Here is a 26,336-nt window from a genome sequence, read left to right as displayed (position 1 = left end):
ATATATATTTTCGCAACGCAAATGCCGGGAAATTAGAATTTTTGTAGAAAATTTTCATTTTTTTCCAATAGGATTCGAACCCCCCCCCCTTCCTTCCTCCCTCCTCTTCAGACGAATACGATAAAATAAAAATCATTTATTAAATTACTACGAAGGGAATGAAATGTTCTTCTCCTTTTTCTTTATTCGAATTAGAAGAGAAAAAAAAAAAAAAAAAAAAAAAAACAAAAATCAGTACAATTTACGGTTGAATCACTGTACAAATTTGCACGTGCGTACAACGAGAAGAAAAAAAAGAGGGGCGCTAATTAATGAGAAAATTTTTAAAAGGCGAGGGTTTTTTTTTATAAAATTTAGTTTTCTTTTTATAAGAGAATTTGTTGTTTATAGCAGGTGGCTCGTGAAAGACTAAAAAAAAAAAATTTATCATTGGGGTCGCTCTCCAGGCTAACTTAATAAGGAAATTAACAAGAAAAAGGAAGATAAACATTAACAACAACAACAACAACAACGTGATTAAATGTAAATTTTCATTATTATTATTACAACTCGTTATGACGTCATAGTACGACGAAATAAAAAAAATTTTGCAATAGTAAAAAAACGTCATAAATCCTTTACGTAATTATTATCATTAAGTATTAAGTAATTTTTTGGAAAATGTTTACTTCGTGCAATTTCCTTGATCGTTAATAATATTAATTAAGTTAAAAACGTGACGAAGACAATGATGAGAATAATAATAATGATAATAAAACACCCTCTGAATTATATATATATATGTATGTAAGCGAACATGATTTGAAATAAAGAAGAGTGATTAATCTAAAAGATCTGAATTATTATCGATGAAATAAGAGGAGGAGAAGAATCACATAAGGCGCCATATGTCCATTTTTATTATTATTTCGTCAAAAACAAACTAATTTATTTATTAATTTGAAAATTGTCAAAAAAAATTTCATGTGAACTGTAAACAAACAAAAAAAAAAAAAAAAAACCTCATTCGTTAGTACGTAAAGGAACAGGTAAAAAAAAAGCAGAATAAAAACATCCGGATTTGATAATAAAAGTTCAAAAACCTTTAAAAAAAAAATAATTTGAATATATGTGCTAATTAACGGTTAAATACAAGTCATGGAATAAATTTTTCCTTTTCCTTTTCCTTTTTCTTTCCTTATTATTATTAATTCCTTTCATTTTTTCCTTTTAATTTTTTTTCCTTTTCATCGTATAAAATTATTTTTTTATTTAAAAAAACAAAACCTCTACTCCACGTTATTATTAAAAATCCGTAATAATAAAAAGATGACGTATTAACGTGGGATTAGAAAAATTATAATACACACACAAACATTTTAAATTTAAATAAGATTCTCATTAAAAATCTATCAACGTATTTTTTGTTAAAATAATTTTTAAATTTTTTTCCGATAAATGTTTTTTTTGTTTTTTTAATAATAACAGGATAAATATTTTTTAAAATTATGTTTATTTAAGATAATTGATGAACCGTCTTAACAAAAAAAATTTATATTTATATTATAATGAGTGGATTTAAAACACGTAGCGAGCCATGTTATAATTTTTTTTTTTTTTTTTTTTATTGAAAAAGACGGTTACATTAATTTGCCTTAAGCAAACAAAACAAAAACAAAAAAAAGTCGTGAGTCATTTGAAATATTTCTGATGTCTCGATATATTTAAAATAATTACCGAATATTCATGTTTTAAACGTACTAAAAATTAAAATAATAATAATAATAACAACACAACGGTGATAAGTGAAAAAAATTTTTGATTGTGCCCCTAGGAATGAGGAGGTTACCCACAATAACGAGTTTTTTTTGTTTTTTGTACTCCATCATTATCACGACAATGGTTGGAAAAAATCATAAATCGAGAAAATTATTACGGGTACTAAACCGAAAAAAAATTTTAAGAAATGGATAGAAAAAAAGAAAAGTGCTGGACACAAATCGAAAACAACAAAAAAAAAAAAAAAAAAAAAACTCATGAAAAAAAAGGGAAAGAAAGAAAGAAAGAAAGAAAATATGAAAAAAATTTTCTTTTTTTTTTTAAATATTTTCCAAAGAGCTTTTTTTTTAAAAAAAAAAAAGTTTCCATAGAAAATTCTATGGAAAACATCTGGCAAGCAAGCGCAGACTTTCTACGGTAGATCAATAAGTCAAGAGGCCCTGAAGCATTTTACGGATGAAGGAAGGAAGGAGGGGAGGGGGAGGAGGGAGGGAGTGTCTCTTGGGGAGAAAAGTATAATGCGGCTTCACGGGCTTTTCAATGGGGGGAGGTTCTATTCTACGAATAGGGGAAATTTAGAAAGTAAATGAAAATTGGGAAGCCATGTTTTCATTAGAAAATTTTCCCTTGGAAAAAGGTTTCGATTCAACTACAACAACGACAACAACAAAATAATAATAATAATAATAATAATAATAATAATGACTGAATGCTTTTAGTTAGTTTTTATTTATTTCGTTTTCTTGCTTATACGATTAGATTTTTCCGACCCTAAATTTTTATTTTAACGAACAAAATAAATAAATAAAATAAAACAAAAATTCGTAATTTTCTTTTTTTTAAAATAATTTTCACGGAGGAAACCTTCACGTAACGAAAAATCGATACAAGAAAAAAAAACAAAATTACACTTTATTACCGCCTGAACAAAACAACAAAAGGTTCACGCTGATTTAGACCACCCTGATAGTAAACGTAGCCATCTTTTATATACTATATAATTAACAAATAACGTAATTAATAAACTTTAAAAAAAAAAACCTTTTGGGAGGACAAAAATTCATCTTATAAATTAGATAAGGTGTGGTGGTACTCATCTTTCTTCAGCACCTGTGTCAATTCTTATGTGTGTGTGTGTGTGTGTTCATTTTTAATATTGCATTGTTGTGTGGAACCGATTTTTAATAATAATAATAATAAATAATTTAAAAAAAAATTTTTTTTTTTTAGCGTTGGTTCGTAAACGTAAGAAAAGAAATATTATTATTAATTTTAAACCTTTCTTTAAAAAATCATTTTCATTCTCACTATCAAACAACATTCTGTTAACCCTCGTGGCCATTTTGGATCCTTTTTTTTTTTACATATGATCATAATGATGAAACCTTAGATAATGAGGCTAACAATTAACGGTCAATAATATTTAAACGGCCCACCCAGTTTGGTCAAAAAAAAAAAAAAACAATTTTTCCGCCGTGGGATGATTTTTTAATGTAATGACTAAAACGTATTCCTTAGCAATTATAATTTCATGTTTTACATTTTAATTGAAAAAAAAAAAAAAAAAAGTTAAAAACCTTTGATTGAGGGGACCCCCCTCCCTCCCTTGAACCCTTTAAGGTATTTCAATCAAATGAAAAATTTTTTATTTTAATTATGTATTTTAGTTACATGTCGATTTAATGATCGGTTATTTTTTTTTTTTTTTTTTTTTTAAATATGTATTATTAACCTTAGCATGCATTTATTTTATACAAATAATTTTAATATATTTATTTATTTATTTATCTATGTATTTTTAAATTATGTTCGGATGAAAATTTTTTAAACAAAGTTCATCGACTTTTGAAAAAAAAAATATAAACAAAATAACTATGTTATTATTATTATACGTTAAGGGTTGGCAACAGCAGCCATTTTTAATTACGTGGCAGAAGAAACCACGGACAAACCATTCATTGTCGTATTAAGAATTATATACGTTGCGGGTATGTATAAACCACAAATAAAGAAATGTGGATGCTACAATTATTATTTTTATATATTTTTTTCAATATTGAAAATTTTTTTTTTTTACTCAGATACGGGTATTATTATTCGTGATTGAACGTCGTCGACGTCGTCGTCGTCGTCGTCGTCGTCGTCAATCACGTTACTTTTCCTATAAAAGGATGAACTACAAATCGAAGGTTTGCTCCCCCAAGGATCAAAATGAGTCAACCATTATCGGCACACGGTTTGACCAACGTTCGGGCAACCTCCCTCCCTTACAATTCGGTTTACTCCCTTGCGACTCCATTAGTCACCGGAACTTTATTCACGAATCCTCGAATAAAAGCATTTTGACATGCATATTTGATTGTATATATATATAGTTCCGGCCACGTGGTTTTATATTTTCAAAATGGTTTATCAATATGTAATATCTATTTTCTATTTTTTTTTTTCAAACTCTCAAGAGTTATATATTATTCAACAACAAAAAAAAAATTTTTTTTTTTTTTTTATTATAAAAACGTGTTTTTATAGCGCATAATACATATTTACATTTACTTTATCATTATTATTTGTTTTTTTTTTTTTTTGTATAACTTGACTTTTACAATTTTCCTAAGTAATTATTTAAATAATTAAGCCTGATACCAGCCAGAGTTTTTCCTATAGTTTTTTACTTTTAAATTTTTTTGTTTGATTTTCTAAGATTTTCATTAAAAAAAAAAAAAAAAGGAAAATTTTTTTTTTTTTTTAAGAGTCCCTAGAAAGAACCCATCATCCCTTATAGGAGGAAAAAGGGGCTTTAAATTGCATTACTGCAAATATATGTGATGTGAATTTAGGGTTGACGTTAATATTTTCCCCGTTTAAACTTTTAGAAATGTTCCTAGATGAGTTCCATCATTTTTTTTTTTTTTTTTATTTATAATGTTTAACATTTGATGCCATTCTTCGTTTCATTTGTTAACTCATTCAATTCATTTGCCAGATTGTCAATTGTTAGCAATGTGTTATCTTTTTTTTTTTGTTTATAAAATAAGAAACAAATTGAACTTTATGTGTTTGCAAGGTTTTTATTTAAGGGATCCATTTGGCCATTTTTTTTTTTTTTTTAAGTACGACCGTAAACAACTTAAACGTAATGAGATTTCTTTTTTTTTTTTTGTACACTTTACCAAATGTTATAATTTTTCTTATTATTAAATAATATTTTTTAATAAAAAAAAAAAAAAAATTGATTAAAATTGAAATAAAAAAAAAAAAAGATTTAACCGAGCGTACAAAAAATTTTTTTTTTTTTTTGATCATGTGAGAATTTAATAATAATGAAAAGCAAAAAGGTACAAGTAAGATAGTACCTGAGAATTTAATTAAGATTTAATTACACTCTATTATATTACATTTTAGATATTTTTAAAAAGATAAAAAAAAATTTTTTCTTTCTTTTTCTTCCATGGTTACCACGTTAGTTACTACGCAAGGCATTAAAAGACGTAACCATAGTTACGTAAGAGAATTTTTTTTAAAAGTAAAAAGGTTTGTTATCACACAAAAAGACTTTTATTAAATTTCCAGAATGCAATCACGTTAGGTCTTTTATAAATCTCTCCAGATTTCCATTGTTCCGTATCCATGGAAATGGAGAGTATAATAAAAATCTTTAAAAATGGCTCCTTCCTTCCTTCTTTCCCTTTTTTTTTTTTAAATTCGCGCATTTGTAAAAAAAAAAATAAATAAATCAAATTAAAAAATTTTTCTTTTTTTTTTTTTATCGAATTTACGCACGACTAAATGTTATCAATAAATATATAACGTTATCTATCAATATAATAAATAAATAAAAGATGAAATTTACATAAAAAGTTGTTCTCATAAGAAAACTCATACGTGTCAACAATAAGTGTCTACGACTGAGGAATTTAAAAAATTTTTAATAACAGAATGAATACACAATGATTTTAATTAATGTGAAAATCCTTTAAAAAGAAAAGAAACGAGGGTGGTAGCAGAAAGCAATCAATCAATCACAAAAAATTTTTATGAGAAATAATCATTTGACCCTAAATAAAATCCTATTAAATTTTTTTTTTCTTCTTCTTTCATTTAAAGACTTCGCTTTGCCATTATTGCAATTAAATGCATCTACTACAAAATATTTTAGGATTTCATATATATTGCATTAATATATATATATATAAAATGATAAGCCGTGTGTCCGTGAGACGTGGGGGGGGGAACAGGACACGTGCACGAACACGTGTATGCCTTACATTAAATATACAACTACCCTGCAGAGTTAATCCCGTTGTCATTTTTGTCACTACACGTGGTTAAGCCAAGAAAAAAAAATGAGGGAAAGCAGAGAAATTATTCATTTCTTTTTTTTTTTTTGGGGGGGGGGGTTTTCAAAAAATTAAAAAATTTTTGAAAGGCGATATTTCTCATTCGATTCGTTATTGTTATTATTATTATTATTAATACGATTTCGTTTGTTTTATTAATTAAAAAAGAAAAATTAAAATTTTTACCTTTTGTTTGCAGAAGTACCACCATTTGCAGCCCAAATTTGTTTCATTTCAAATTTGAAAAAAAACATTTTTTTTAAAAACTATTCTTACTTTTAAACACAAACGTAAAAAATTATTTAATTATTAACTTATTTAAACTAATTCATTTGTTTATTCCTTTTTTTTTTTGTTTAAATTTTAAATTAAAAACGAATTTAAAAAAAAAAAAGAAAAACGACAGACTGTTACGGTTGATGAAAGTAAAATGAATTACTACATGCACTCTAGCGGCAAATCATTGAACTAAATAACTCAAAATAATAACTTATTCTGAATCTTGGTTTTAGGTTAAGTCATGGTGCCTTTTTTTTAACCAAATGTAATTTCATATACAAAACATAATAAGATTATATTAAAATAATTACTATTAGTATTGTAGTTTAATTTTTTATACTAAAGACTTTAATTTAATTTATATGAGTTCAATTTCTATTTGACAAAGAAAATAATGGCGAAATCAAAAGTAAATGCTGAATGGAAAAAAAGGGTCAAGTCAGAATATTTAAGGTTGAGGCAACAAAAAAGATACAAAAGAGCCGATGAAGTTAAAGTTGCATGGAATAGTAATAGAACTGCATTAAATCATAATTTATCGTTAGAAGAGAAACGTTGGTTGGAAAGTAAAAATTATTGGGTTTGCATGAAAAACCCTCCTCCTCATGCTGATTCCATGAAGAGAGCTGAAATTCAAATTTCAGATGGGGAAACAATTAGTTTCCCCATTAAAACTATATATGCTGTCACCCCTATTCCAACTATGTATACCTGGGCTCCTATTCAACAAAATTTTATGGTTGAAGATGAGACAGTACTTCATAATATTCCTTACATGGGAGATGAAGTACTGGAACATGATGGAACTTTTATTGAAGAACTGATTAAAAATTACGATGGAAAGGTTCATGGAGATAGAGAAACTGGTTTCATTGATGATCAAATATTTTTAGAATTGGTTAACACTTTAATTCAATATCAAGACAAAGACCTAATTGATAAAGATACAGAAAAAGATAAAGAGAAAGATGTAGAAAAAGAAAAAGATAAAAGAGACACAAAGAAAGCATTTCCAGTTTTTGAAATTTTTCAAGCGATAGCCCTCATGTTTCCCGATAAGGGAAGTCCAGAAGAACTTAGAGATAAATATATTGAATTGTCAGAAAGATTAGATCCCAATGCAGTACCACCTGAATGCACTCCTAATATTGATGGTCCTGTAGCTGAAAATGTCCCAAGAGAACAAACAATGCATTCATTTCACACTTTATTTTGCAGGAGGTGTTTCAAATATGATTGCTTTCTTCATCGTAAGTCTATTGTAATATTATCGAATTTGTTTTTTTTAATCAAAAATGTTATTTTGTTGTTAGGAATGCACTAAATATTGCCATTCTAAAACCCTTCATTACAGCATTATTCAATAGTATATACTTTTTGTTCATAAACTGTGAATAATTATAGGTTTACAGGCTTGCCATCCAGGCCCGAATCTTCAAAAACGTAAACCTCCTGATTTGGGGCCATTTGATCAACCTTGTAGCCCTGATTGTTACATGCTCATGGAAGGAATGAAAGAAAAACTAGCAGCAGCTGCAGTAACAAGAGATAAAGAAACTGGAATAACTGAAGAAAATGAATCTGGAAACAAACCGAGGAGAGTTAAAAAACAAACCTCTGTCGACTCAGGAAATGAAGCTAGTTCGGAAGATAGTAATGATAGTAATAGATTTCACAAAGATTTTAAAACCAGCGGCAAAACATCTCCAAACATTATGAATATGAACCAAGAAGGAACGAGCACAGGTCCATTTTCTCTCTTGGGATTAATACCTAGCAATCAAGCAGAAGAATGGACAGGATCCGATCAGTCCCTGTTTAGAGCATTACACAAAATCTTTTTAAACAATTATTGCGCTATTAAAGACTGCATGCTGACAAAAACCTGCAGACAAATCTATGAATTTGCTCAAAAAGAAGCAGCAGAATTACTTCCGGCTGAAAGTATGAAAGATTACACCCCACCGAGAAAGAAAAAAAAGAAGCATAGATTATGGTCCGTTCACTGCAGGCAAGTAAAACATTTCATTCTTCATGAGAACGCCTGTAATATAAAATTATCAAAACATATTATTATTATTATTATTATTATTATTATTATTAAAATGAAACAACTCATTGTTTCTTTAAATAGGAAAATTCAACTTAAAAAAGATTCCAGCAGCAATCACGTTTATAATTTTACTCCTTGCGATCATCCTAATCTTTCTTGCGACGCCATGTGTCCCTGCATCGGAGCTCAAAATTTCTGTGAAAAATTTTGCCAGTGCAGTTCGGATTGTCAGAATCGATTTCCCGGATGTCGGTGCAAAGCTCAATGTAATACGAAACAATGTCCCTGTTATTTGGCCGTACGGGAATGCGATCCGGATTTATGTCAAACTTGCGGAGCCGATCAATTTCAAATAGCAAACATATCATGCAAAAATGTCAGCGTTCAAAGAGGCCTACGTATGTGTTACGGAATCGAGACGCATTTTTTTAAGTTTTTCTTTAACTAATTCGATTGTCATATTCCAGATAAACATTTATTGATGGCACCCTCGGATGTTGCCGGTTGGGGTATATTTTTAAAGGAAAGCGCTCAAAAGAATGAATTCATATCTGAATATTGCGGAGAAATAATATCGCAAGATGAAGCCGACAGAAGAGGAAAAGTTTACGATAAATACATGTGCAGTTTTTTATTCAATTTAAACAACGGTAATGGGAAATGTGTTGTTTGTACAACAACCTTTGTACCTGAAATTATAAGCAGAAGACAAAATTATAATTTTTTTTATTTTGTAGATTTTGTAGTGGATGCGACACGAAAGGGTAATAAAATTCGATTTGCCAATCATTCTATAAATCCAAATTGCTACGCCAAAGTAATGATGGTTAACGGAGATCACAGAATTGGAATATTTGCCAAAAGAGCCATACAACCTGGAGAAGAACTTTTTTTCGATTATCGTTACGGACCAACGGAACAATTAAAATTTGTTGGAATCGAAAGAGAAATGGAATTTTTGTGATTGTTGAAATTTCATAATTAACCGAAGAGCTCGAAAAAAAAAAAAAAAAAAAAAAATTTTTCTTCTTTTCCGGTTCTTATTAATTTGGATTTATCATAGACTGATGAACTGAATTATATACGAAAAGTTTTCTTTTTCTTTTTTTTATGAATGAATTTTTAATTTATTTCGCGGTTTAATTATTACTATTATTTTCGTTTGTTTGTTTGTATTAATTCAATCGATCAATCAATCAATATAAATACTTTGACTGAAATCTAACAATTTCGAGAACTGATTTACCGAAAAAAAAAAAAAAAAAAAAAAGAAACAAAAAAAAAAACCAAAGCAATTTTTTAAATTTCTTTAACTATTTAGAAAAAAAAAAACGTGTTTAACTTTAGATTTAGAGACTTTTTTTTTTTAAATTTCACCGAGATAGTTATATAAGACTGATACATTTTATTAATGGATCATTAATTATTTTAAAAAAATAAAAAAATTTTTTTTTTTGTTCACCGACTGTTTATAAATAAACCATTTTGTCTTTTTAAATTTTCCTTTTTTTCCCCCTCTCTCTCTCTCTCTCTCTCTCACGCACACGCTAACGTTAATTTGAAAAAAAAAAAAAAAAAAAAGAAATTTTCTTTCTTTTCCGATATCTTTTAAGGGTGGTAAAAATTAAGAACATAAATTAAGAAAAATTTCAATTCAAAATATTTAAACTAATTAGTTTTATTTAATTAACAAACCCTTAGCCTTTTTTTAAAAGCATAAACTAAGTCATACATATTTACGGTAACGGTTTTAGTTAATTATTTTTCCACGTGTATTTATATATATATATATATACGGAGATGAATTTTACTAACATCGTTAAATAAAACGATTATAAGAAAATAAAATCGCACTAAATCTTTGTTGGAAAAGTACCTTCATCTATATCGGTCGTCCATTTTTCAATCCATGCATTTGGACATAACGAACGATAGACTTTTTTAAATGACTGACATATTTCCGCCGAGTCTCCATTATTCTTTGCGCATCTATGATAATCGACAAAGTAATTGTAACAATGTCTGAAAATAAAAATAAAAAATTAAAAATGTCAAACTTTTCCTTTAATACACCAATAATTCCCGACACATTTAAATAATAATAATAATAATAAAATGAAAATTATATTGTAAAACTTACCTTGTTTGATTTGTATTTGGAAATCTGGGATCGTATGGAGCCGTTGAAAATTCTTGAACTTCACTTTTCCCCATATTTATTTTAACGTACACCTGAAAATACAAAAAAAAAAAAAAAAAACTTTTCGAATATAAATTTATTTATTTTTTTATTTTAATTATAAGGATGATGATTTTTTTAATTTATCGTCAAGTTAAATCGATAATAATAATAATAATAATTATATTTATACAACACTTTAATTTCAAATGCAAATTATTATTTATTTTTTTAATTTTTTCCTCGCTGTGTTTTAATAAAAAAAAAAAAAAAAATTATTTATTTATTTATTTACGTATAAACATTTTAACATAAATAATAATTTAATAATAATAATAATAATTTTTATTAATTTTAATTGATTTCATTTATTTGCCGGTATATGTGTACCCATCCATCATCAAACTCATAAATTTATTTATTTATTTTAAAAATTAATAAATAAAAATGATTTTTTCTTTTTCTTTTAAATAAATAAATAAATAAATAATTGTGCATTTTCATCACAATTAACATTAAATAATATTATTATTATTATTATTATTTATATTTATTTTAATTTAATTTAAGAAAAAAAAAATGTTAACAATAATAATTTCATTGACAAAGGATAATAAAAATTCATTATATATTTTTTTTATTGATTGATTGATTTATTGATTCATATTAAATTATCAACCGTTATTTGATTATTATTATTATTAACAAAAATAATTTTTTTTTCATTTTCTTTTACATTAAACAAATTTAGGATTAAATAAATAAATAAATAAAAATTCAACGATTGCTTTTTTTAAAAATTAAATTAACATTTCATTTTCATTTTTTAAAACCTTTTTTGATTTTAATTAACTTTGTTCAATGCATTATTATTATTATTATTATTAATATTAATATTATTATTATTATTATTATTTATATTAAATAGATAAAAATTGTAAAAGCAATAGCCTTTTTGTTTTTTTATGCTCATTCAATTACATAAAATCCTTCTCGAGTTACAAATAATAAAACAAAATCTGATGCCAAAAAAACCACAACTTTATCACGTACAATAAAAATACATTTTTCCCCTCTCCCCTCCTCCTCTCCCCCTTCCTATCTTATGCTTTTTTAAAGTAAACAAATTTTTAATAATTGATGATGTATGTATCGATATAGTCCTTATTGATCAATCAAAAATAATAATAATTACAATGTTTACTTTCCGATTGCAAAACTAAACCACAAAATGAATAATAATAATAATAATAATAATATTATTGAAAAATAATTTTTTTTTTGTCTTCTCGCTTTAATTTTTAAAAACTAAATATACAATTATTAATTACATGTACAAATCAAAGCTTAACAACAATAACAACAACAACATTTGTGAAACGAAATGCATTTAAATTTTTTCTTTTTTTCTTCTTCTTTTTTCCAACTCGTTTGTATATAAAAAAATTGTAAAAAAAAAAAAAAATAAATAAATAAATTTATGTTTGAGGAGCAGTAAGCAAAAGAGAATAAAATAAAAAAATGTTTTTTTTTCATTAAATCAACTCATCCTAATATATTCAAGTGGTTTTTCCTTCATTGAAAATTTTTTAAATGTGTCAGAGCTTATGAAAAAACGAAAATAATTTTTCCAGCTTCTTTCTCACGTATGTGAAAATGCTGATTTTCATAACTACATCTACGTATATTAAAAAACCATCATCATCATCATCATCATCATCATAATCAATAAAAATGATTAATTATCATAAACTATACAAAATAAAAAATTTGTGTTTATATGATGATGTAATATTAGCATAAAATAAATATTTACAACAACGGATAAATTAACCTAACTAAACTTATTATTTCTCTCTTTCCTTCTCAACACTCATATTATTTATTTTATTTGAAGTAAAACCACCATTTTTTAAAATTTTCTGTTTATTCTATTCCTTTCATACTGTTTGTTTTTTTAATACTGCTCACACAATTTATTTAACTAAAGGTCTGGTTTTCCCTTCTTCTTCGCAACTGGCTTCTCTATATTTTTTAACTTCTGCCATATACATGGACCAAGCATCTTTAGGATTTTTTTCCTCTTCGTTTTCACCCTCTTTTTTAACCTTTTTAACAAGGCCAGTCTTTAAAACTCTTCCTCCTCTCCTTTTACCTACTATTCCAGAAAGAATGACGGGAGGTTTTTTAACAGAGGTCGTCGTATCACCTATTTCATTACTTTTTTTTTCAATATTACCTAAAATGTAAATTTTTATTTGCAAAAATAATTTTAGTTGATTCCCTTTAAAAAAAGAAAAACCGAGAGAATGATTTGACCGAAAGGTTTTGTGAAAATGCACATGCAACTTAACCACAATTTGAAAAACTTACTTGCAGCTTCTTTATTTTTTTCGTCTTTCATTTTTTTAAACATTTCCATAAATGATCCATCGTTTTTAAACGTGTTGGGTATTTCTCTTGGAGGAGATTGAGATTCGTCCGTTTCTAAATTAGAAGATCTATCAGATAAAGATATTTCCTTTTCATCTCTTGAAACCTCGTCACCGTCAACTTGAGCATTAAACCGATCGACGGGACTAGATGCTGGAGATGTATTATTAAAACTAGTAACAGGTACAGAAGTTGAGGAAGACCCAGTTGTTGATAAATTTCCGGCATTTAATGAATTTGCTTGCCACTTCAGATTATTCGGAGCCGGTGGTCTGTTTCTTATATTAAGAAAAGGAGGAGGGGGTACTGGTCGTACACCAGAACTCGTCGGAGAAGATGTCATCATTCTTAACATATTGTTACTACCCATAATACCTCCAGGATTGGCAAGCATATTTGTTTGAGTTGTGCACACTAAGTTTGAGGGTGCCATGGTGTTCATTACTCCTCCCATAACTACGAGGCTGCCTGGATTTCCAACCAAAGGATTCGTCAAAACATTTCCAGGATTAACGACCATACTTCCGGAATTTGTTATCACACCATTCCCCGCATTCTGCATACCAATTATACTGCTTGTAGGTCCGGCAACACCTATAGGTCTCGTCATTCCTATTAAATTGTTGTTTTGCCTTGAGATACCTAATAAACTATTTGCATTTTGTACACCAACAACACTGGGTCTAGACATGTGCAACATACTGTTTCCAGCAGCAGCAGCAGCAGCCATCCTCATCATATTTCCCTGCATGGACATGTTCATTCCTCCCACTGCAGGGTTTATAATACCAGCTTGAAGGCCCATTACATTTCCTTGTCCTGCCATAGTGCTTCCTGGTAAACTCACAATATTTCCCTGCATGTTAATTAGCCCTGCAATTTGACCAGGCATAGCATTCATACCAATCATGTTATTAGTTATAGGATTGCCTGAATTAGTCATTATTCCACCTATTGGAGCAGGTCCACGTAGCATATTGCCAGGCATTCCCATCATGTGACCTGATAATATATTTTGGCCACCCACACCGACAGATGATGAAACCAACATTGGAGCCATATTCATAACAGGAGTCTGTGGAACAACTATAGGAGGAACAACAACTACAGGGGGAACCACCCCTATCTGTGGTCTAGAAACATTTACAGGAGAAGAAATAGAGGTTGTGATAATACTTTGATTAGTTCCAGTATTTTCTCCTTTGTCACACATTTTTACATTGGAGTTTTTTATGCTTTTGAATTCTTCGTTTATCTTTTCCGCACCAGCAGGACCACTAGGAGATAAACTACTATCGCTTTTTGATGGTTCGTTATTTTTATCTGTTAATTTGTCTTCCCCGCTGCTATCAGATTTTGTTTTATCTTCTGAATTTTTTTTTAAATCTTCATTGTCCTTCTCATCATCAGAACTAGAATCAAATTTATAATCATATTTCACTTTTGTTCTAGAAGGACTGTATACTTTTTTAACTTCTAGTTTCTTCGATGATTTATCAGATGCATCTGAAGGGGTGCAAGGCAGTTTAACATTGTAAAATTCATCATCACTATCACCTGATCCCATTTCACCTTCATTATTTATTTTTTCTTCATTCATGATGACTTCTGCAAATAATTAAATCCATAAGTAAATAAAACCCTTAAAAAAAAATTATCAAGTACATAAAACATCAGTAAATCAAGAGAAATAAAATTTATATGTAATAGTCAAAATTTTTTTTCGATATCTGGAACTGTTTTTACTATTATGAACAATTTAGATTAAAAAAATAATTTTTGGCCTCACTTTTCTTAACATTACAAGATAATGTAATAAAATTTTCATAGATTCATAAAAATAATAAAAAATTAAATATAAATTTCATTGGCTTTTGCTAATATCGAAAGTTACGATATATAATCGTTGATCTTGGTAAAGAAACTTAAAAAAAAAAAAAGGTAATATCATTATATTAGAAAATGACTTACTTTTCGCTCAATCTGACAGATGAATCTTGAAAAACCGAGAAACAATTCAAGTATGATTTCATATCAGGAATCACATTTCAATTGAAGAAGTCGTCTCATTAATATTTAAGCAACCTGGAAAAAAAACTCCCACAATAATTTTTTTATTCCAGAATAGGCTGAAAAACAAGTTTTAACTAAGATGAAATTCTATCTGAAAATACAAAAAAGCAGCTTTTAAATAATAATAATAATAATAATAGTTATATATTGAAACTATTTACAATAACAAGAAAAACTTTAAAAATAAAATTATTAAAGCTAAAATATAGGTTGTAACCTATATTAAATTGAGAAATAAAACAAGGCAAAAAGATTCAGCTAAAATAATATATTAAAAAAAAAAAAATACACAAATTATACTTTTAACTTAATATTTTAATTTTAAAAAATATTATGCATTACCTGTAATTTTTATCATTAATTTTAAGTTCACACAATACCACCCACAAAATTTTCCCTTTTTATTTAAAAAATTATTTTAATAAAATTAAAAAACCACACACAACTTTTTTTTTTTTTAAAAAAAAGAAAACAAATGCGGATCGACATCGCAGGTTTTTGCAATTAAACTTAATAAAATAAATTCAACGAAAAACTTAAGGCCGTATAAAATATTCAATAATAACAAACTTGATGTAAAACTAAAGCTTATGAACACTGGATTTGTTAATCGTATGTCCCAAACTGTATTGTAATAAATTACCACATGATGAAAAATATCGTAATGCAATTTTTTTTTTTTTAAAAAAGTCCCCGTATTTTCTCCATAAATATTTAATATAAAAATAAACACTAATGTTTAATAAAATAAACAAAATTAAACCCGAATCGCTTGCGACGAATTTAAACGTATAAAACAATTTATAAAAAAAAAAAAAAAAAAAAAATTTATCGGAGCTCAATTTTCAATGACCGCAAACCAGGTAAATTATAGAAATATTTTTACGAATTACCATCGTTTACTCGTTAAATAAATATTATAAAGTAAAAAAAAATAAAATGAAATAATCATAAAATTATATCTAATAAAAATTTTTAAAATTAATAATGTATAAAATACCTTTTTTTTGTAGCAGTGAAAAATTGCCTTTACCTAGAAAAAAAGATACTTTACTGGGCAGAAATCCTTGATCTTTTTAATTTTCCATTTGCCGCTAGTTTGCCGCATTAAAGTTTAAAACTTATTATAACTATTATTTTAAATAATAACCCAATAAAATAATTTTTAAATGAAATGTTTTTGTTAAAAAAAAAAGAAAAAAGAAGCAATTTTAAAATAAATTTAATATTTTAAAGCATTCAATTGCTATTTTTTATTATTATTAATTTTGCTCTGTAATTTCTCCCTAATTCACTATAGTATTAATATATATCGCGTTCGCGTCATATTGTATTTTTATTAATAATACGTTGTTTATCATAAATCATTATTTGTATTTTGTAAATTTAACTTCTAATTAAGTAAGTTAAATAGTATTATGCAAATAATAATTTTAATTTTTACTTTCCTACAATATTTTAGACTTAAACCTTTTTTTAAACTTGAAACCGATAAATTTAAAATTCATCAATGATGGCGGTGTTGTTTTTTAATCTTATCGGAAGCCGCCGCTTTTTTTTCTTTTAATGTATTTATCGTTTTACCGCCTTGTAATTACTGCTCTCATTCTAATGAATCCTCTCTTTTTTAATAAATGTTTGAAATAATATGCTTTTTTTAAAAATATTTTGTCCTAAGCTTTTACTTATACCGATACTTTTGTAGAAAAATATATAAATAAATTTAAATTTAAAAACAAGCGGTTTTTTTTTTTTGATTCCTTTGCTTTAATGATATTTTTATTCATAATTGAAATATTTAAAATAAAATTTTGACTCATATTTTTATTCAATTGCACTTGGTTTAAATTATTTTTTCCGATTTGTTTTTAGTTTGACGAAAATGAAAAAAAAATCTAATCGCGATGATTCAGATGAATTTGACGTTGATGAACCAGAAGAATTTAAAGATTCTGGATCAGATTGGGATCTTGAAGAAGAGGTTATTATAAAAAAGAATTTTTTTGTTTTTACATGTTTTGATATAGTAAATAAAAATTAAATACTTACCTTGTAGGAAGCTGGAAAAAAACGTAAGGGAAGACCCAAAGCTACACCTAAAAAAACAACTAGTAATAAAAAAAAGAAAGTTGAAAGTCCTCCACCTGAAGAAGAGGATGTAGAAAATGAAGAGGAGGAAGCAGGAGGAGAAGAAGAAGAAGAAGAAGAAGAAGAAGAAGAAGAATCTGAAGAAGAGTCTGCAGGAGTAAGTTTATTTTCATAAATTTTATTATAAAAACAATTGATACTTATTTATCGTTATCGAAATACATAATTATTTAAAAATATAAACTTTTCAAATCCTGCGCTTTTAAACTCGAGTAATAATTTATTACTTATTGTAATTTGTTATTACCTTTATCAAATATTTATAATTGAGGATAACTATATTATCTATTTTCAGCAAGAGCAGACAGGTGCTAATGGAACCACCACTCCTAATATTACAATAAAGGCATTCACAGTAAGTCCTATTAAAACAAATTTTTAATAAGGCTTAATTTTTGTGAAAACATACATAACAAACTAAAAAAATTCAAAATTTGTTATTTTTTTTTTCATGGCTGTAAAATCTGTATCCTTATATAGACTTCAATTTTAATTAAAAATTTAAGAAAAAAGAAAAGGAAAATTGCATGTTAGCATATGATTCTTATTTTTAAATTATGATTAAGGGTGGTGGTTAACATTTAAACTAATTATTTTCGAGAAGAAGAAAGAAAAAAAATTAACTGTGACTAACTGTCGGCACAATTTGCTAATTTGAAATATTCTACAGGTTTAAAAATAAATTTTTAACGTTTTTATTTTACAGAATGGTTCATTTGTAGTATTAAAAACAGATTTTCAAACAAAAGAAAATCCACCCATATGGAAAATTGATGGGAAAGCTCTATTACAAAAATATATACCTTTCGAACAAGATGGTAAAACATTATATAAAAATACATCGACATATTCAGGATGGACACAGAGTAATCAAGATCATTACACTCCAGCTCCAGTAACATATGTTCAACAAGGGAAAAAAGAAATTATAATAGAATTTAATAGAAATGAAGTTCACATGTAATTAAATAATTTTAATTACTTTTTTTTTTTTTTTTTTTGTTAATGATCAATTGAAAATTAATAAATAATAATTATTTTTCTTATTCATATAGAGATGAAGAAAAAAAAGATGAAAGAAAAAATGAAGAAGAAGCGACGACCGTTAAGGCATAAATTTAATTTTTTTTTTTTTTAGTTTTTTAAACAGTAAAACAAATCAAATAATTTTTTTAATGTAGAGCAAACGATTTCAGTTGTATAATATTAAAATAAAAAAAAGAATTCGTATGCTCTCTCTCTCTCTCTCTCTCTCTTTCTGTTTTTATTAAATCCCCTGCTTTTACATTACTTTCTCTCTCTCTCTCTCTCTCTTTTACGTGTAATTTATTATACCGGATAAATGTGTAAAAAAATTCCAGGTTCATTCCCGGGAAAATTAATTGATCGTGCTCAAACTTAGAAAATAAATTTATAGATTTTCTGTATAAAATAATAATAATAATTGATATTTTGTTTCATTTAATATAATAATAAATAATAATAATAATATTTATTTTATTAAAATAAATAAAATGTGTATGTAAAATTATGTAATTTTAATAATTCGAATTTTATTTATTTAATTAAATAATACGAAAAAAATTTTTTTCTAATCAATTTTTGCCTTGATCGATCGCTCCCAAAAAAAAAAAACCCAATTTAATTTAATAAGAGGCGGATTTAAAGTGTTAAAATAAATAAATAAATAATAATAATAATAATTAATAAATTTAAAAGGAAATTAATTGTTAAATATTATAATAAATAAATAAATAAATAAATACGAAAATGATTTTAATTTTAATTAATGTTTTTTTCTTTTTATATTTAGTTAGTACAGGTTTTTTTTAAATTACTAATTAATAAATTTACTTAAACATGAAATTATTAATAAAATATTATTATTATTATTATTATTATTATACGACGACAATTTATCAAGTATTCAACAAGTGAAATTTTTTTATTCTTTTCTTTTAAATAAATAAATAAATAAAAAAAAACGAATACCGTTTAACGAATATTAAATTTCATTATTAATATTTTAAATAATTAATAACCATAAAAACATGATTTGCTTATGAAGAAAAAAAATAAACCGAGCTATTGTTATCATTATCATTATCATTATTATTATTAGGACATAAAAATAAAAATGAAGAGAAAATTTTTTTTTTATTTTTCAAAAGAAAAGTTTATTATTAAACGAGATGACATATTAATATAATAATTCCGCCTAATTACTTAATTAAAAATTATTTATTTGACGATAATAATAATAATAATAATAATAATACAATTATTATTTTTATACGAACGACGATTAAACTTTACCTAATTAATTAATTAATCATAAGCCAAGATATAATTATTATCATTATTATTATTACTCATACGGTACTAAGGTACGGTTTTATTTATTTATATATATATATAAGCACATAATTTAATGGATTTATTGCTTTTAAGAGAAAAATTATTTTTAAGCATCGTTACACATATAAAAGAAATTAATTTCTCCATTATGTCGTCACGAGGAGGGGAGGGGGGCCCACATAAGATTTAAATTATTTGATCGAAATTTAATTCGTATGTATTTCCTTACAAAAAAAAAAAAAAAAAAAACGGGCCACTTATTATTATTATTATTATTTAACTTAACTTTTTTCCGATCATTTCAATTATTAATTAATTAATTAATTAAAAAAAAAGAGAAAAGAATTAATTAAGCAAAATAATGAGTTTATTATGAGAATTCGTGAAGCAACGTTAAAAAACACAATCATGACTTCATTTCCTATTTAAACGTCATCAATTTTCCGACTAAAAGTCTTCTTCTTATTTTTACGATTTCTTAACGGTAGTAGTTTCTTCTAATATATATTTACTTTCACATTCAGGTATATTATATATATATAGTTAATTAATTACCTTAGGTTTGAATCCGAATCGGACGGACACAACAACCCACAACAACATTTCTCTCTCTCTCTCTCTCTCTCGATGCAAACACATACGAAAGAAATGAATTTAAATTTTTGATCTTTTCCTCGCAATGGCGTCTTCTACTGCTTTCAACTGCTTCAAAAGTTCTTCTCGTCTCGATGTCGTCTTTTTAGCCGTCTGAGGTTTAATCGTCGTTGTAACCTGAAACGAAAATTTATTTAAAGTATATTTTTTTTAAAATTTTTTTGATCGGGCTTCAAGTGAATTTCATGCAATTACTTTGGCATCGACTGCTGGCGTCGCATCATCCGATGGCCTTTTCTTTCCGGCAACAATCGCGAGAGCAGGTTTTTCTCTTTTCGTTTCCGGTGGTTTTAGTGTTAATTTGATTTGCGGTTTTTGACCAGATATTTTTAAAGCATCCATTGCTTTTCCTTTAAGCGTTTGAGCGGCCAATCGCTCGTTCGGTTCTATTTTTTTTACCGGTTTATTCGGCCTCACTATAAAAAAAAAAAAAAAAAAAAAAAAAAAAAATCCATCATTTTCGAATTAAAAAGGATTGAAAAAAAAAACCACGTGATTTACTACTACCTGGAGGAGTTCCTCCTCGACTCGTGCTCGAACTTGAAGAATAACTCGAATGTGAAGATTCGCTACTAGATCCACTCGATCCCGATCCCGATGAAGATCTTGATTTTTTAGATCTTATTTTACCGACTTTAGTACTATTGTGTTTTCTAAATAAAAAAAAAAAAACAACAACTTGGAAAAAATTTCTTTAAATTGAATTCAAATTTTTTTTTTTTATAAATAAATACTGACAACATGTTTCTGGACGAAGATTTAGGCGTTGGGGGAGGTGGATTTAAACCGACTTTTCTCATTACCGTAGGAGACATGGGTCTTTCTTTTGATCTTTTCGGTGTTGGTGCCGGCGGATTCATTAATAGAGAACGTTCAACGGTCATTTTTTTTTCCGAGTGGCCGCTAACAGGAGTAGCAGCTTTTAATGCTGTAAAAAAGGGATACGTTTTAATCACGGTTACGAAATAATATTAACATGGGAAAAGATTAACTTACGCCTGAACTTGGAATCCTTCGTGGGTGACAACTTCTTTCCTTTAACTTTGGCCGAGAAGGAAGGAGTTCTAGGTCTGCGAGATCGGGATACAGGACTATGGGAGTTAGACAAGGAACGGGATCTAGATCTAGAATAAGAAGTGTAAGATGAATTGGAGGAACTTCGAGAACTGAAAAAAATATTATTTTTACAAATAAATTACGCAATAACATAAAATTTTTCAGGTCTCTTTCCTACATAATTTTATTCTAATACTTACCCGGACCTAGATGAAAAAGAACTAGATCCGGAGCTATAAGAAGCCTTTCTGGCTCGATGACGTTTCCGCGAAGGGGATTTAGAACGCATCCAAGGATCTGACCACTCGTCACCTCTCCGCCTGGAACCATCGTCAGCGTGGTGTCTTTCTCTAGTCTTGTCTACTCGCTGTACAATAACTTCTCTAACCATTTTCTCTCTCCTGGATTTTTTCATTACCGGATATTCCTCTTCCTCGTAATATTTTTTCTTTTCTCTACGTACAAAATTATAAAATTTAACTTACCATTTACTTTACGTGTTACTGAATTCTTTTATTATATTAACCAACCTTCTCAAATATTCAGGATCTCCCCTTGCCCTTTCGTAACCGCGACGATAATCACATTTCTCGTAGTAAGCAGGAGACTCAGGTTCCGGTATAATATCTTCGTATCTTTCTACTACTCGAACCGGCCGTCTTAATTCCGGTTCCATTTTGGCGGATAGTCTTACACAAAAAGATAACAAAGTATAATAAAATAAATTAAAAAAAAAAAAAAAAAAAATTAAGTTTTTTTTTTTTTTAAAAATTAAAATCATTAATTACCTAACCCAAGCTTCGGGATCGTCTATAGGACTAGAAGCTCTAGTATAATAATCATTTTCTTTGTCTATTTCTTCTTGTCCAATACTAAGATTCATTTTTTTTTCTTCAAAATCCATATCAGTTTCTTTTCTCTTTGTAGATTTTCTCATCATCTTTAAAAACAAAAAAATTTTAAGTATTATTAATTTCTCTGCAATAGGATTTGTTACCTTCTTACAAAATGTCGCTAACTTGCAACAAAATTTAGAATTTTTTAAATAAGTTAAAATACCTCTTTGGCTTGACGTAAACCTCGTTCCCATGCAGATTCAACTAATGCATTTTCTTCCCTTCTTACAGGTACATGACCGTAAGGACCAGGCATAACCTAGTTTAATAAAAAAATTATTTATCGTTAATTAGGTTATTCATAAAAAATTAATATTTAAATAAATGAAAAATTAACCCTTGAAGGTGGTAAAATGACAGGATGTCCGTAACCGGGTCTGTCGGAACCATATATTGCAGGACCATTCGGAGGAGCCACCATGGGTCTTCCAACATCAAACATAGTGTAATTGCCTTTATCAGTGACTCCCGGATGAAGAAATCTATGACAAAAAAAAAAAAAAAAAAATTAGATTAGAGTGTTTTTCACGTAAAAGTTACGTCAAAAACAACTTTAAAAAATTACCTGCAATTTATTCCCCAAGTACAGCAATTCCGATTATAAAAACGACATACCGGCGGTTTTTCAGGTTTTGGGTCCCCCTCATCGGTTACTTCTCCGTCTTCTAAAGATTCGTCATCTTCTTTAACCTCACCTTCGTCAGCAGATTTTTCATCTTCTTTACCCTCTTTGTCTTTGCTCTTTTCAGGTAATTCTATTTCACCATCTTCTTTTTCTCCCTAAAAAATTTTATATTTTTTTAACACGGTACTGCAAGATGTATTGTAACTTGTGAATAAATAATTTACACTATTTTATCTTTATTGCAGTTGAAAATTTTTTGGTTATTTTTCTGTTTACCTCTGGTTGATCTTCTGCTTCAAAATCTAATTGTTCTCCATCATCTATATTTAAACTTGCTTTATTTTCTCTTTCTTGTCTTTCTTTTTTAGCTTTCTCTCGAGCTTCTTTTTCTGTATTTTCTTTCATAAAATTTTTTTCCGATACGGTTTCTTGATCTTCGGGTAATATTTTTTCTTCATTTTGCAATACGTTGTCGGCTGTGTTTTGTTCTTCATCTTTACCGTCGAGACCATCAGAATCATCTAAATCTGACACATCTGACAAGTCATCAGCATTAGACACCTGAACACACAAATTTCCATATATAAATATTTAAAAAAAAGAAAAACTAATTAGGTAATTTAGGCTTTTATATTAGATGATATTAATTACTGGAAAATTATTTCCAGGTGGGATTTTTTAGAATTTGCAACAAGAGGGCTTCCATCTCCAGCTTCTAAATTTAAAACGTCTTCATCTTTGTTGTCAGGATGTGAAAGAAGAGAAGAACCGGATGAAATATCACTCCTTCCATCATCATCTGAAATGTAATTAAAATATTCAAAATTAAGTTTAACAAAAAAATAATTATATATATATATATATATAAAAAAACAATTAAATTGATTCTAGTTTATTTTTGAAAGACAAGAATTTTAATCAGTAGTGCAAATACTTCTTTTTGGTCTACCTGCATTGTCTAAAGGAGTTGGGCTGGGAGATCTCGGACCCAAGGGTTGGCAAGAATTTGGCCCAGCAGAATCACTTCTAAGAGATGTCATTTCTCTTGAATCATCGTGAAATTCTAATTCATGAGATTGACTAATGCTATCTTGTGATTTGGGTGAACAACTTTTTGGAGTGTGCGGGCCTTTTACGGCACCTAAAATAATTATGTGAATTAAAAACATAATTCATGTAATTATATTAATAGTTTTTGATTGAAAATTTAATCGAACCTTCAACCTCTTCACGTTGATTTTCAAAATCACTGTCTGAATTATTTGCATGGTTCCTTTCTTCAAACTCAGATTCCGAGCTGTCTGAGCTCATTTTTTTTTTTAACACTTCAGGGAGGTTCAAATCTGTTTAAAAAAAAAATAAAAACCTTTAAATTATTTAAAATATTCTTATTAATTCAAATACTTAAAGATGAAATCGAAGCATGGCTGCTTAAGTACTTCCCAAGATGCAGAAATAATGCTTGACAGATTTGAAATAAAAAACCAAATTTCTGGTTAAAAAAAAAAAAAAAAAAAAGAAACTAACATGTTTTCCAATAAAATAAATCCAATTACTTAGAATGATTTTATTTAACTCATTAATAAAATCATTTGAAAGTAATTTTTTTTTCAGTCGCCTTTTCCATCATGTAAAAAATAATTTTTAAAAATTAACAACCAATTTAAATAATTTCATATTAAAACTTAAACGGTACTTTTCATTATTATTATTATTTTTTAAAAATAATTTGGAAGAATAATAAAAAAAAAAAAAAATATGTATATATAAAAAATAAATAAATTCCACATAAGTTCTAAAACAAAAAAATTTTTTTTTAGATTTATTTTTCCACGACAAATTAGTTCCAAAACTGCAGTAGCCATTCATCATCAGAAAACAACTTTTAAAGATGAAATAAATGAATCCACTCGATAATAAAAACTATTGTAATTTGCCTCTACACTTGATAAAACAAAAAAGAAGAATAATTTTCTCAATGAGTAAAAAAACTTAAATTGTAGCTATTAATAAAAAAAATACATGAGCAGTGTAACAAAAAAAAATACAAATAAAACAGTTGAACCCAAAACATTTTCTTCAAGTTTTTTTTTTTTTTATGTAAGAATTGAAATTTCATTTTTTATGTGAAATAATAAAAGCATAAGGTCTTTGATTACTATATTTTCAAGGTAGAAATAAAATTTTTTTTTTAAAACTATATCACCATGTTCAAATAACAATAAAAATTGAATATGTAAGCGGTCATGTAATAATATTGTAAAACAATTTAGAAATGGGCCTAGAACTTACTTTTAAAATTGTGAAGTTGCTTTACATAAAGTAAAGTTAAGAATATTGAAAGCAAACATTACTATTTATATCTGAAATAAGCATTTGGAATATGAAGCAATTATGATATAAAATAGCTCATCTACCAAATTGATAATGATTACTTACTACGTAAAGTAACATGGTGTGAATACTAGCCTCATAGTTAATAATAATTTTGGAACCTTTTAATCGGAAATCATTTAAAATGCATATATTCCATTTGCTATCTCAGACTTTTTTTTTGAAAGATATTGATGGTTTATTGCCAACTCATTTTTCCTACAACAATATTTACAAGCCATGGACAATTTTGGTCTTCAGGGATCTTACCTGATTATTAATTGGACCATTTTCAGATTCAACTGAGTAAGCCCAAATTCAGTTAACAACCTTCCATAACTTACACTTCATCCCTGACTGCACTCAGGGAAAACCACTGTTAAGGTAACTTTTTTTTTTTTTTTTTTTTTTTTTTAATTTTTTTTTTAAATACTAGATCACAAACTTGAATTCCCACAAACTTTGGGAATAATAACTTTAAATAATTGCAACATTATTGTTATACACTCAACTAGTGCTCGAAAAGCACTAGCAACTCTTTAAAATAAAATAAAAATAAAAAACTAACAAAACAAAACTTATTTTAAAAAAAACTCGCGAAAACTTCGTACTTTATTAAATTTAAATTTATTACAACTAAAAACTTATTCACGACACAATGAAAGAAACTGAAGAGTTTGATGCTGAAAAAGGAAAAACGAAAAAAAAAAAAAAAAAGGCAAGCCATTTAAGGTGCCTGACCTGAAGAACCGGCTATACAGCACTGGGACTTCGGAAACTGTATGTAATTCTTACCTCTAAAATTTTTTTGAAGACACTCGACTGGTGTACGACAATATCTAAATTATTTTACATTAAACTCTTAAACTATTTATTTATAATATAATTGAAAAATCCTTAAAGATGACGACGGTACAAAAAATGGCGTCTAAAGCTGCATGAAAAATATTTTGCAGAAGTGCCAACATAAATTTGTGCGAGTGTAAGTAGAAAATTGTAAAACGATTCTTCTGCCACGTTTGTATTAATTTAAAATTATACACCGCTTAATCTAAATAAATATTACATTGAAAAATACTAAAAAAAAAAAAATTCTCATAAAAGTTTTCCTAAA

General features: G+C 27.2%; 5 protein-coding genes across 5 annotated transcripts; 2 read left to right on the top strand and 3 right to left on the bottom strand.

The window, feature by feature from the left end:
* Nucleotides 1-6,768: 6,768 nt before the first annotated feature.
* Nucleotides 6,769-9,391, top strand: Phum_PHUM294210 (enhancer of zeste, ezh, putative; the record flags this gene model as incomplete). The annotated part of the gene is made up of 5 exons (XM_002427044.1): nucleotides 6,769-7,624; nucleotides 7,779-8,385; nucleotides 8,509-8,825; nucleotides 8,895-9,077; nucleotides 9,165-9,391. 5 exons carry the CDS (start codon nucleotides 6,769-6,771, stop codon nucleotides 9,389-9,391), a joined length of 2,190 nt encoding a protein of 729 aa, XP_002427089.1.
* An 889-nt stretch (nucleotides 9,392-10,280) lies between these two features.
* Nucleotides 10,281-10,641, bottom strand: Phum_PHUM294200 (the record flags this gene model as incomplete). Its single annotated transcript, XM_002427043.1, has 2 exons — nucleotides 10,281-10,449; nucleotides 10,568-10,641. The coding sequence occupies 2 exons, from the start codon at nucleotides 10,639-10,641 to the stop codon at nucleotides 10,281-10,283; spliced, it is 243 nt and encodes an 80-aa protein (XP_002427088.1).
* A 1,941-nt stretch (nucleotides 10,642-12,582) lies between these two features.
* On the bottom strand, nucleotides 12,583-14,606 carry Phum_PHUM294190 (uncharacterized protein; the record flags this gene model as incomplete). Its single annotated transcript, XM_002427042.1, has 2 exons — nucleotides 12,583-12,845; nucleotides 12,980-14,606. The coding sequence occupies 2 exons, from the start codon at nucleotides 14,604-14,606 to the stop codon at nucleotides 12,583-12,585; spliced, it is 1,890 nt and encodes a 629-aa protein (XP_002427087.1).
* A 2,388-nt stretch (nucleotides 14,607-16,994) lies between these two features.
* Phum_PHUM294180 (histone deacetylase 2C, putative) lies at nucleotides 16,995-18,211 on the top strand (the record flags this gene model as incomplete). Its single annotated transcript, XM_002427041.1, has 5 exons — nucleotides 16,995-17,093; nucleotides 17,169-17,357; nucleotides 17,556-17,615; nucleotides 17,967-18,155; nucleotides 18,206-18,211. The coding sequence occupies 5 exons, from the start codon at nucleotides 16,995-16,997 to the stop codon at nucleotides 18,209-18,211; spliced, it is 543 nt and encodes a 180-aa protein (XP_002427086.1).
* Nucleotides 18,212-20,272: 2,061 nt separating this feature from the next.
* Nucleotides 20,273-24,160, bottom strand: Phum_PHUM294170 (uncharacterized protein; the record flags this gene model as incomplete). The annotated part of the gene is made up of 15 exons (XM_002427040.1): nucleotides 20,273-20,389; nucleotides 20,468-20,688; nucleotides 20,774-20,925; nucleotides 21,011-21,200; nucleotides 21,269-21,438; nucleotides 21,535-21,783; nucleotides 21,826-22,017; nucleotides 22,117-22,268; nucleotides 22,388-22,483; nucleotides 22,562-22,706; nucleotides 22,790-23,004; nucleotides 23,126-23,410; nucleotides 23,542-23,648; nucleotides 23,784-23,990; nucleotides 24,067-24,160. The coding sequence occupies 15 exons, from the start codon at nucleotides 24,158-24,160 to the stop codon at nucleotides 20,273-20,275; spliced, it is 2,592 nt and encodes an 863-aa protein (XP_002427085.1).
* Between the last annotated feature and the right edge of the window lie 2,176 nt (nucleotides 24,161-26,336).

Source organism: Pediculus humanus, genomic scaffold (genome assembly GCF_000006295.1).
Source record: "Pediculus humanus corporis 1103172107677 genomic scaffold, whole genome shotgun sequence".
Taxonomy (NCBI): Eukaryota; Metazoa; Arthropoda; class Insecta; order Psocodea; family Pediculidae; genus Pediculus; species Pediculus humanus.
This window is presented reverse-complemented; position numbering and strand designations above follow the sequence as displayed.